The sequence below is a fragment of the Nansenia antarctica genome, assembly GCF_963989245.1.
Source record: "Nansenia antarctica genome assembly, chromosome: 18".
NCBI classification, from domain to species: Eukaryota; Metazoa; Chordata; class Actinopteri; order Argentiniformes; family Microstomatidae; genus Nansenia; species Nansenia antarctica.
The window spans coordinates 20,900,606-20,913,058 of record NC_137691.1 but is presented as its reverse complement, the minus strand read 5'-3'; the positions used below and the strand labels follow the sequence as shown (position 1 = coordinate 20,913,058).

Here is a 12,453-nt window from a genome sequence, read left to right as displayed (position 1 = left end):
GTCTGTGTTTGTGTGTGTGTGTTTGTGTGTGTGTGGTTGTGTGTGTGTGGTGTGGTGGTGTGTGTGTGTAAAAATCAATCCCCCCCCAAAATCCTTTCATCCCATGCATTACAATCAGTCCATCCTTCTACCTCCCCAGACTGGCTGACTTATGTGTCTCTCTCTCTCTCTGTCTCTCTCTCTCTGTCTCTCTCTCTCTCTCTCTCTCTCTCTCTCTCTCTGTCTCTCTCTCTCTCTCTCTCTCTCTCTCTCTCTCTCTCTCTCTCTCTCTCTCTCTCTCTCTGTCTCTGTCTCTGTCTCTCTCTCTCTCTCTTGTTTTCCTTTCCACATGCATGTAATTTGCATTGATCCCAGGTGCATTGATCTGAGGAGGTATCTGCGCCCCCCCCTGCTGTGCGCCCCCCCCCCCCCCCTGCTGTGATGTGGCTGCTGGGCCGGGCGTGGGAGAGCGTGGAGAACCTCCTCCCCCAGGGCCGCTACTACGGGGGGGGCCGGGGGGGGGCCAGCCCCTCCACCACCAAGCTCCACAGCAACGTCCTGACCCCCGACAAGATACCGGCCTTCTGCCTGCCCCCCCGCCTCAGCCGGCGCCCCCCCCCCCACGCTGCCTCACGCCCCCTTCGCCACCGAAGCCACCCTGCCACATTGTGCCCACTGGTCATACAAATAGAGGACGTGGACGACGACGATGTCGTAGGCGAAGGCGTTGGTGGTGGAAGTACGGTGGCCCAGCGGGGCCAGAAGCTGTCGCCTACGGTGGCCCAGCGGGGTCAGAAGCTGTCTCTCTCGCCCCTGCCTCCCCCGTTCTGCGCTGCGGGCTACGGGCTGGCGGGGGTGCACGAGGGCCGCCACACGCGCAGGAAAGAGTCGCTGTTCCACGGCGACGGCGCCGACGGCAACGCCGCTGTTCATCTCGGCTCCTCCCCCTCCCTGGACAGGACTCCGCCCATCCCGATACCCGTCGCCAGGTACACCTCCTCCGTACGGACCTCCACCCTGTCCTCCTCCGGGTTTCCCAGCATGCACTCTGGCAGGAGCCTTGGTACGGAGAGCTGCGACTCCCCCTCCCCCTCCTCCTACGACTCCTCCTCCAGCTGCAGCCCCCGCCCCCCCCACCAGCGGCCCCTCCCCCCCGTCCCCCTCCCCCTCCCCAGCTCCTGCCCCTCCCCCTCCATCCTCCCGCCACCCGAAGGCGAAGGAGGAGGGTCTCTTCTTCTTCTTCTCGGAGGAGGAGGAGGGGGGGGGAGTTGGTCTTCCTCCTGCTCCTCGCTGGAGGGGAGAAGGAGGAGGGGGGGGTTATGGTCGTCCCTCGGTGACCTCTCCCCCTCCTCCTCCCCCTCCTCCCCCGCCACCTCTCTGGCCCCACCTCCCCCCCTCGTCTTCCCGGCGGACGTCCTGAGCTGCCGCCGCCAGCGGGGGGGTGGGGGGGGGGAGGAGGAGGAGTTTTGGGGGGGCCGGGGGGGGGGGGTGCGCCTCCCCCGCCACCCCCCGCAGAGGGAGCACGTCCTGCCTCTCCTGGGGGGCCGCGGCTGGGTCCGCCTCTCAGCCGAGGAGCACCTCTCCGCCAGCTCCGCCTCCCTCTCCACGGTGCGCGTCCGCGTGGTGGCGGTGGAGGGCCTGGACCACCGCGGGGACCCCCCCCCCCCCTCTGAACTGCGCCCTGAGTCTGAGTCTGAGCCCCGGGAAGCTGCAGCGGCAGGAGAGCGCGGCGGTGAGGAGCGCGCCCCCCGTGGTGGTCTTCAACGAGGACTTCTTCTTCAGCGAACTCAGCGCCGACGCCCTGCGGAGCCTGGAGCTCCGGCTGAAGGTGCTGGACAAGGCCCCCGCGGCGCTGAGGAGGAGGAGAGGGGGGGGGGGGGCGGTGCTGGGGGTGGTCACGGAGCCGCTGGCCCAGCTGCTGTTCCTGTGACCCTGGAGGGAGGGGGGGGGGGGGGTGCACTCTTTTTCTTTTTTCTTTCTTTCTCTTCACATGTCCCTGTAAAGGATTTGAGACACAGAGAAACAGGCTGGGCATTGCCCGCTTATTGAGTAAGGGTGTGTTCTCACTAGAACATTTGCTTCACTTGGAATCGGAGTTTAGGATAAAATTTGCTTTGCTCTGCGTCGTTTGGAGCTGTGAGTACGCGCATTCGAAGTCGCTCCCGGAGCAAACAACCGACGCATGCTCCGCCTGAAAAGGGTGGTTTCGCTCCGGCCAGAAACGACGCATCCATCACTTCGCTTCGCTTCGTTTTTGGTGACAACGCGGACAGAGAGAGAGAGAGGGATAGACATTTACATGTTTGGCATTTAGCAGACACCTTATTCCAAAGCGACTTACAATCGATACATTTGACTAAGCAAGTGAATCATCAATCCACCAGTCGTAGCAGGAAGAGTAATCCAGCTCAGGCCAGGGGCCATTGATAGAAGGAAAAACCTTCTTCTATCACCATCTTCTAAACCTACTTTTTTTGTTGTTTAATATAGACACTGGAGAAACAGAGAAACAGTACAAGGGGGGTAATAGAAGTTTTAGGGGACACAGTAAAGGTGGGTGTCTTCAGGAGACGCAGTGCTGGGGGGCAGTAGATGTCTCAGGAGGAACAGTTAAGGTGTAACCTGAAGAGATGGGTCGGAAGATGGGTAGAGAAGATAGAGAGAGAGAGAGAGAGAGAGAGAGAGAGAGAGAGAGAGAGAGAGAGAGAGAGAGAGAGAGGGAGAGAGTTAACCCTAACAGGGTGAGGTCATGTGACAGGGTGAGGTCATGGGACAGGGTCATGTGACAGGGTGAGTTCATGGGACAGGATCATGTGACAGGGTGAGGTCATGGGACAGGGTCATGTGACAGGGTGAGGTCATGGGACAGGGTCATGTGACAGGGTGAGGTCATGGGTCAGGGTGAGGTCATGGGTCAGGGTCATGGGACAGGGTCATGTGACAGGGTGAGGTCATGTGACAGGGTGAGGTCATGGGTCAGGGTCATGGGACAGGGTGAGGTCATGGGTCAGGGTGAGGTCAAAGTGCATTGAGTTGCATCTTGTAAGAAATGCGCTATACAAATACAATTTGATTTGATTTGTATAGCGCATTTCAGGGTTAGGTGGTAAATGTGTTGTTGTTAGGAGGACATGACCTTTGTACTGGATTTTATATTACTGTGTTTTATTATGCTATACTGACACACACACACACACACACACACACACACACATTCCTGACATAATTCTGCTTGTGATCCTTGAACACAGAGTCTCATACCTTGTCTGAAGCTCCACCCTCTAACCTGTTGAGCAGGAAACAGTGGAGAGCAGAAGTGAACCACACAGAAGGCTAACATTCAGCTCTCTGGTGCTGCCGTTCATTAGCATGACCCACAACATTACATGTAGGACTCTCTGAAGGACTTTACACTCATTTACCATCAACATTCAAAACAACCACCAAGGAAGAAGCAACACCGTCACAATCTGGATTTGACTTCCTTCTGACTTCAACGCGGTGAGTTTTCAGAAGTGAACTTTCACCTCAGTCATTACAGGGGAGACAGAGGAGGTGAGAAAATGGCGTCTAAACCCTCTCTCTCTGAGGAGAATCTCTCCTGTTCTGTGTGCTGTAACATCTTCAAGGATCCTGTTGTCCTCCATTGTAGCCACAGCTTCTGTAAAACCTGTCTGCAGGAATTCTGGAAACAGAAAGACACTCAGGAATGTCCAATGTGCAGGACAAAATCATCCAGGCATCCTCCTTGTAACCTGGTGTTAAAGAACCTGTGTGAGGCCTTCTTACAGGAGAGAAGTCAGAGAGCTGCAGCAGGGTCTGAGGTGCTCTGCAGTCTGCACAGTGAGAAACTCAAGCTCTTCTGTCTGGAGGATAAACAGCCCATCTGTTTGGTGTGTCAGACTTCAAAACAGCATAGAAAACATGACTGTTGCCCGGTAGATGAAGCTGTACTGGATCATAAGAGTGAACTCCAGACTGCACTGGAACCCTTAAAGGAGAAGCTGCAGACCTTTCAAGAGGTTAAACTGACTTGTGATGAAACAGCTAAACATATTGAGAGACAGGCCCAGCGCACAGAGAGGCAGATGAAGGAGCAGTTTGAGAAGCTTCACCAGTTTCTACGAGATGAAGAGAGAGTCAGGATCGCTGCATTGAGGGAGGAAGAGGAGCAGAAGAGTCAGGTGATGAAGAGGAAGATTGAGGGGCTGAGAGGAGAGATATCATCACTTTCAAACACAATCAGAGCCATGGAGGAGGAGCTAAAAGCTGATGACATCACATTCCTGCTGAACTTCAAGGCCTCCATGGACAGAGCCCAGAGCACACTGCCGGATCCAGAGAAGGTTTCAGGAGCGCTGATAGACATGGCAAAGCACCTGGGCAACCTGCAGTTCAGAGTCTGGGAGAAGATGCAGGGAATAGTGGAATACACTCCTGTGATTCTGGACCCCAACACTGGCCACCCACATCTCATCCTATCTGAGGATCTGACCAGTGTGACACGCAGAGAAGAGAGACAGCAGCTTCCTGACAACCCAGAGAGGATTGACTCCTGTCCTGTGGTCCTGGGCTCTGAGGGCTTTGACTCAGGGACACACAGCTGGGACGTTGAGGTGGGGGGGAGTACATTCTATATGCTGGGTGTGATGACAGAGTCTGCAGACAGGAAGGGCAGCTCAGGCTTTGGGGGTGGAACCTGGCAGCTTGGGTGTTCTGATAGGTGGTTTTATACACGTGTTCCAGGTGTTCCAGGTGGTCTAGTCACTGACCTCACAGTGAGGCAGAAGCCCCAGAGGGTCAGAGTGAAGCTGGACTGGGACAGAGGAAAGCTGTCATTCTCTGACCCTGACACTAACACACACCTACACACACTCACACACACTTTCACTGAGAACGTCTTTCCATTTATCAGGAAAGGTTGTAACCTTCATCCTCTGAGGGTGTTACCAGCGAAGGTGTCTGTATCCATGGTTACGCCCTCTGATTCTTTTTTCAAAAAATATATTTTCTTATTTATCTTATCTTTCTTATTTATCTTACACCTCTGTATTTTGTTTTATGCCGTAGGTCAGTGGTCACCAACCTTTTTAAGCCCAAGATCCCTGACCTCGGCCTTGGTGAAGGCAAGATCTACCTATTGAAGCGTTGAGAGAAAAAGACAGCCAAGATAGTACTTTAAACTTAATGACGTTTATTTGCCTGTATTTTAATTAGATGCAATGCATTGGTCCAACATTACAATTGATGCAACAACAACAAAAAAAGACTGTATCTAGCATATCAGGCAGCTGTCTTGCTTTAAGAATTGTACATAACTGAAATTCAATTCAAAGTTTGATTATGTCATTTAATTACAACACAAACAAATAAAGGCATGGAATGATGGAATGGAGGAATGTATGATAAAATCATTTTGTTCATAGTAACGTTAGCGAACGTTAACAAATTGACATTCTGACACTTGACTGACTTAATTATTATTCTTACTTATTAACATTGACAAACATAATACAATTAGCATTTTATAAAGTAGAACTGTAATGTGTACTTTCTCAGTCAGTGCTAAGTACAGTAATCTTATGCAGCATTACTTTTCACATCTAAACAGTCATGTTACTCACTCAAGTCAGTGTGATGGTTGTGACTGGATACTGTCTACAAGTGCTTTGTAGTTTGGCTCATAGCTACTGACTGCCAGTCTGAGACAGTCTGTGAGGTGTCTGTCAGTAAGGGGGCTCCTGTACTTTGATTTGATTATTTTCATCTGTGAAAATGACATTTCACAGAGATACGTGGATCCAAAGTAGGCACTCACTCTTAGTGCACATGCAGTGAAAAGAGGAAACTTCTCTCTGCTGACAAGTCCCCAAAAGTCACTGTCCCTTGACCTGGCTTTCAGCTCTATGTCATTTTGTAAATCAACCATCTCCATGTCAACTCCACTTGGCAAAGTAAATACTTGCTGGAATTTGGCTGCTACCTGCTCTATATCAATGGGCACAAATGGGTTTGAGATAAATGCAGCAATATCTCCCATGACATCTAACTCACCAAAACGCTGACTGAACTTTGTTGCCAGTTTGTCGAGGGGAGCACAGTACTGCTCAGGGTGAAAAGCATCATTGTCTTCCAAGGCCTGTGCCATTTTCTCCAGGTTGGGAAAGTGCGTCAGCCTCCCATTCTTTAGGTGTGTGGTCCAAACACCGAGCTTGGCCTTGAACCCATTCACTGCGCTTATCATGTGGGGAAGGTGTCGGTCTTTTCCCTGCAGCTCGTAGTTGAGTGCGTTCAGTTTTGCGGTTATGTCTGTCAGGAACCCCAGGTCCAGTAGCCACGCATCGTCTGACAGTTCCTTGTGCTCCTCGTTCCTTGTAAGTAAGTAAGTAAGTAAGTAAAGCTTTATTTATATAGCACCTTTCATACAAGAAATTTAGCTCAAAGTGCTTTACTACAGGAATAAGAACATAAAGTGAATAAAAACATATATAAAAACATATACATGCATAGAATGAATATAAAAGCAGGGGAAAACAGTCAAAAGAAAAGGTAAAGATCTGACTTTCCACACCAATTTAAGTCCTTTGCCTATGAAAATATTTACTACCACTTGCCTTGTCGACAGGAACGTCTTGATCTCGGGCAGCAAGTCAACAAATCGCTGCAGCACTTTGCCGCGACTCAACCACCGCACATCAGCATGGAGAAGCAGGTCTCCGTAAGCAGCGTCGAGCTCGTCCAATAACGCTTTGAATAAGCGGTGCTGAAGCGCTTTCGCTCGAATCGAGTTGACTAGTTTCACCACCAGTGTCATTACATGGGAAAAGTCCAACACCTTACCAGCCAAGGCCTGCTGATGGATCACACAGTGATAATTGACGAAGGAGGGAAAATCAGGGTCATTACGGCACAGTCCAATAAATCCATTGCGCGCACCGCGCATTGCTGGGGCCCCATCAGTAGTAATCGCCACTAGTTTGTGAATGGGTATGTCATTTTCACCGACATATTTTTTTTAACTCATTGTAAATATCCACACCCCACGTTTTCTCCTTTAAGTGCAAAAGAGTGAGGAAATCCTCCTTTGTTGTAGAATCCTGGAAAACCATTTTGACAAATGCAACAAGCTGAGCTGTGTCCATTACATCCACGGATTCATCGAACTGTAATGAGAAATATTCTCAGTGTGCCAAATCCGTTAACACTTGTCTGTCCACGTCAGTGACTCGACCCTCCTTGTCACTGTTGCAGGGCCCAGAGGTACACGTAGTGCGGTTTTGATCTCTTCTTTGTTTTTGAAGTCACTGAAAACAGTCTCCGCGGTAATGGCTATTGCTTCCTTGACTAATTCTCCATCTGTAAAGGGCTTCTTGTGTTTAGCCAAAAGGTAACTTACCCGATTACCTTATTTTGATTCGCAGGTTTGGTGAAAAGGGATAGCTGGACCTTCAACCCTGATTTCAGCTCGTTAACTTTCCTTGCACGGATTGTACTCTTTGGCGGGTAGCTGTCTTTGAATTTCTGGTGGTTGGTGTTGTGGTGCCGCTCCAGATTTCCTCTTTTAGCCAGTGCTTGTGTTTGGTTGCACAGCATACATACACACTTGTCGTTCACCAAGGTAAAAATAAATTCTTCTTCCCATTCTGGATGGAAATGATATATTTTGGGTTTCTTCCGTGGAGCTTCCGTCATGCTAGCTATCTGGCCAACTGTCACCAACTGTCATCGATTTTTTTTGCGAGTCACGTAGCAGTACTATTCTCTGATTGGTCACTTTCATGCAGCGTTTGCGACACAACAGTTTGCGCGCGCGAGAGAGAGAGAGAGAGAGAGAGAGAGAGAGAGAGAGAGAGAGAGAGAGAGAGAGAGAGAGAGAGAGAGAGGCGCGTGCAAAACATAGGCTCTGTGTATTTATTTGTCTCATTTTCTATTATTTTTTGGGACAGGGAAAGTCAGTCAAAGATCTACAGGGAAAGTCTCAAAGATCTGGGTTGGTGACCACTACCGTAGGTAAAGCACTTTGAATTGGCCCTGTTGTATGAAATGTGCTGTACAGATAAACCTGCCTTGCCTGTCTGAATCAATGATGAACTAACTTACAGTACTTAGACCTTAGTGTTCCTCTGAGACAATCAAACATCAATAACACTTAATGTCCTTAAAGCCAGTCAGCAATGTAAAAGATGAATAAACCCTTTGATTATGATGTAAATGTCTTACCTAAACGTAACCATAACAACAAGGACCAGTGGAAGTTCTGTGTCATTTCTAGAGCATCACAGATATGTCATAATGTCAGATCTAACGTTTACATTAGTTGGTGGCTCTTTGATGGTACACAGAAATGACTGGATGTGTGTTTCAGTGTGAGTCTAATGAGACCCATCTGATGGAGGGAGAGGATGAGCAGCTCTCTAGCTACAGAACATCTCTTCATGTCCTCCATGATGTTGTGTCGGTAATCACTCGTTGCTAATGTAGCATCTTTCTGTCATGATTTAGTTTTCATCACTTTTTGATTGTGTCAGTTGGTATAACTGGTGTTTGTAAACATGGACTTGTTGACAGAATGAAACAATAGAACCCTGATTGATTGATTGATTGTATAAAATGTTTTCTTTATATGAACATTATATATTGACTTCAGTGCTTCTCCAGTATGTTCCATGTAAACGTCTCTATCTGAATCAGACAGACTGTATAAGGTCAGAGAACCAATAAATGTACAACTTCAATAATATAATCCAGACTAAACTGGTGTTTATAAACATGGACTTGTTGACAGAATGAAACAATAGAACCCTGCACCGTATATTGATTGATTGATTGATTGAGAATGTTTATTTTGGTCCCCTATACAATTCACAATACAGATATAAGAAAATGTGCATAGTCACAATTTATAACATCAGGGGCCTCATTCATAGAACGTGCTTAGATCACATTTTGATCTTACCCGTGTCGTACGTAGAAAACCACGTCAACGTAGTGATTTATACAATTTCAACGTGAGTCAATTTGATCGTGGAAACGATCGTAGCTCGACGTCGAGTATTCAACTTGCTTACGCACATTACCTACTGGTTATGCGGAGTTATTACAGGCATGTGAGCCGCACTGGAAAAACGTTGCCTACTGTAATTCATGCGAAGTTTAAGTGGCTCGTAATAAAATTAACGATGTTGTTACTAGCCGAGAAAATGAGTTAAATTCAAGATTTAAAGGGAACTAATGTTTATGATTGTATTTCAGTCTTTCTTTATATCCCTCCGGAGCTGTCTATCTCTCTTCAACATGCCTATGCCTTGCCCGGCCACGCGCTAAATGATACTGGATTTCGAGTTGAGTCGGGATGAGGGGGAATGGCACCCCCCCCCTGAAATAAAAACAGTCCAAATCGTCCCCCTTCTAAAACGGCCATCCCCCCTTTCCATCCCTTATGTCATTTTATCAATGAACGTGGTATTACTGCCCTCTCCCGCTTCCAGACGCACGCCTACCCTATAATATAGTATTAACCAGTGGAGGCTGGTGACTTCCAGAATTGAGGAGGCCAATTTTTTTCCGCTTGCTCGCTTCACTAGCGATGGAATGTTCCCTGTTCTTCTTATCTGTCTTTGTGCTGGACAAAGGCACACTATTTGGAGTGTAAGCTACAATCAGAAAGTTCTGATTGATGGAATTCATTGTGCAGAGCTTAGCATATGTGCCTGCCTGAAGAAATGACATTGCTGTAAGTCTATGAGCCTGCCTGATAATTAAGTTGAGAAATGACATTTGGATGTAATATAAATGCCCAGTGAACATGTGTAAAAGGCAGGAATTTGATAATTATGTGGTTAAAAAACAATTTAGTTTAGCCTACATTTTTCATTCTTCTTCTTCTACAGCTTCAACATGTAATCATCAATTTAATCAAGTTTAGCATATAAAAAAGATAAGTAACAGTTTCTTTATCAAATGTAGTTTTATTCAATATATTTAATATAAATAAATAAAAATGTTTAATGTTGTGAGGACAGTACTGGTTCCAGCTGGCTTCATCTGCTGAGAAACACAGACATGCAATGGAGTGGTATTACTACTGAGAACTAGTGGTGTAACACTGGTAGAGACATCTGATTAGTTCAACTCATCACTGGTTTAGCTGAGGGGCGGCATACTCTCTCCAGGACTCCATTTGATATGGAAGAATATTACATTGACTTGTAATAAAACGAAATCGACTACATTAAAAATAAAACTGTTCAATAAATCCTAAATGTTGTCTACCTATTCGATGTATAAATCGCGCCAGAATCTCGCCGATTTCCGAGGTCATTTTAAGCAAAAGTATTTGGCCAAATGAGCTATTATTTTCAGGGATAATAGCCATGGGTGTTCTAGACGTGTCCTGTAAAGGACAAGTTGATTTCTTTGACTGAAGTGACTGGCGAATTCTCAAAATGGCTTCATGTGATTGGACGAACAAAATGTCAATCATTCAGCCCTGGACTCATTTCTAATATTTATCCTGCAGAACAGCACTCATACACGCGTGTGGCGGAAAAAAGGTACTACAACGGAGGAGAGGCCTCCTGTTCCCACCCATTTTCAGTGATGGGCCAATCACATATTGCCATGAAAAAAATTGCATTACATTGACTTCTATGAGAAACCACTTTCCAACAGGAGGCCTGGCCTTTCCGACAGGAGGCCTGGCCTCCTTCAATAGAAACGGATAGGGATTCTGGCCTGTAGGTGCTTTACAATTGCAATATTGGGTTTTAGCCATCGAAAATATTTATGAACAAAACGGAAATAATATTAATAAATAATATTAATATAAAACAATTTAAAATATTTGTTGTTGTTAAATAAATAAAAAATAAAAAATAAAAAATATAATTATTGCTTTTTAAAATCTCTCTCTCTTCTCTCAAATTATTGGGGAGGCCAGGCCTCCTCCACCTCTATGGAGGAGCCTCCACTGGTATTAACGCCCTGTGATAGCGGCTCAAATAGCGGCTGAATGAAGCCAAGTGCTATAATATAATATAACACAGACAGTATATAATATTGTCAGTATTGTCTGTCTGTATTATATTATATTATAGCACTTGGCTTCATTCAGCCGCTATACTTGATTATATCACAGGGTGTTAATACAAACCTCATTCACCTGCGTTCAATTCCAAGTATGTTTGGTATTTATAGAAGGAAGCACGTACGCAACTTTAAGTTTAAACCATCTCAGCCCGTTTTATAAACAATGCTTACGTCCGTTTAGAAAACTGTGCTTACGTGAAAGTCAAAGATGACGTTCAAGTACTTTTTTATGAATGAGGCCCCAGGACCAAAAAGGTGTAGGCTGAAGCCGTGGCTTATTGCGCCTACCCTTGTTACATGTATGCATGTCCCCCCATGAATGCATAATCAAAACATTGAAACTTTTATAAACAAAAATGTCACTTACGCATGTCAACAAAAAGTTCAAAAAAAATACCAAACAAAAACTATATTTAAACCTCTGTTTTATACTTGTTAATCATCTTATTTTTAAATAATTTTTTTAATCCTTTTAATGTACTACACATTTTCATTTCCTTTTCAAAAGTATTCCATAAATTAACTCCTTTAACTGTTATACATCTTTGTTTTGCATTTGTTCTAATCTTTGTTTTCATAAACATACATATTCCTCTGAGTTCATAATTACTCTGTCTAACTTGAAATAGTCTCTGGATACAGTCTGGAAGCATCTTATTTTTTACTTTATACATTACTTGTGCCATTTTGAAGTGCACCAATTCTTTAAATTTGAGATCATAGGTGTTTATGAATAATTTGTTAGTTGGTTCTTGATAGGCAGCTCTGTTTATAATTCGTATAGCTCTTTTCTGTAGTAAATAAATTGGATTTGTGATTGTTTTGTATGTGTTTCCCCACACTTCCACACAGTAGGTTATGTATGGAACTATTAGAGAACGGTACAATATGTGTAATGAATTTGGATTTTGGATCGTTTTATGCAGTTTTATATATGGTGACAGTTGGTATAACCGGTGTTTATAAACATGGACTTGTTGACAGAATGAAACAATAGAACCCTGCACCGTATGGTGACAGTTGTAGACGATATGCGTTGTGGATTAACCAGAAATACACATGAAAATGGATCTAGAATTAAACTAAACTTCCCCTTAAGTGAAACAATAAAGGTGGATACTTTGAAGAATCTAAAATATAAAACATATCTTGGTTTGCTTAACACTTTTTTGTTTACTACATGTGTAGCACATGGGTTCTTTATAGTTTTGATGTCTTCTGTATTAATCTACAATGTAGAAAGAAATATATAAATAAAGAAAAACTATTGAATGAGAAAGTGTGTCCAAACTTTTGACTGGTACTGTATATCAGTGTTAATGCATGTTTTTGTTATTACCCGTTTGGACTATTGTAACAGTTTCATAATAGGGAGTTTCATACAGG

General features: G+C 45.5%; 1 protein-coding gene and 1 pseudogene across 2 annotated transcripts; both read left to right on the top strand.

Moving 5' to 3' along the window:
- The first annotated feature begins 420 nt into the window (after positions 1-420).
- LOC308173088 (C2 calcium-dependent domain-containing protein 4C-like) lies at positions 421-1,909 on the top strand (annotated as a pseudogene). The gene is made up of 2 exons: positions 421-981; positions 1,495-1,909. The product of its transcript is annotated as a C2 calcium-dependent domain-containing protein 4C-like (transcript).
- Positions 1,910-3,542: 1,633 nt separating this feature from the next.
- LOC308173086 (E3 ubiquitin-protein ligase TRIM35-like) lies at positions 3,543-6,313 on the top strand (the record flags this gene model as incomplete). Its single annotated transcript, XM_080548050.1, has 2 exons — positions 3,543-4,943; positions 6,296-6,313. The coding sequence occupies 2 exons, from the start codon at positions 3,543-3,545 to the stop codon at positions 6,311-6,313; spliced, it is 1,419 nt and encodes a 472-aa protein (XP_080404176.1).
- Between the last annotated feature and the right edge of the window lie 6,140 nt (positions 6,314-12,453).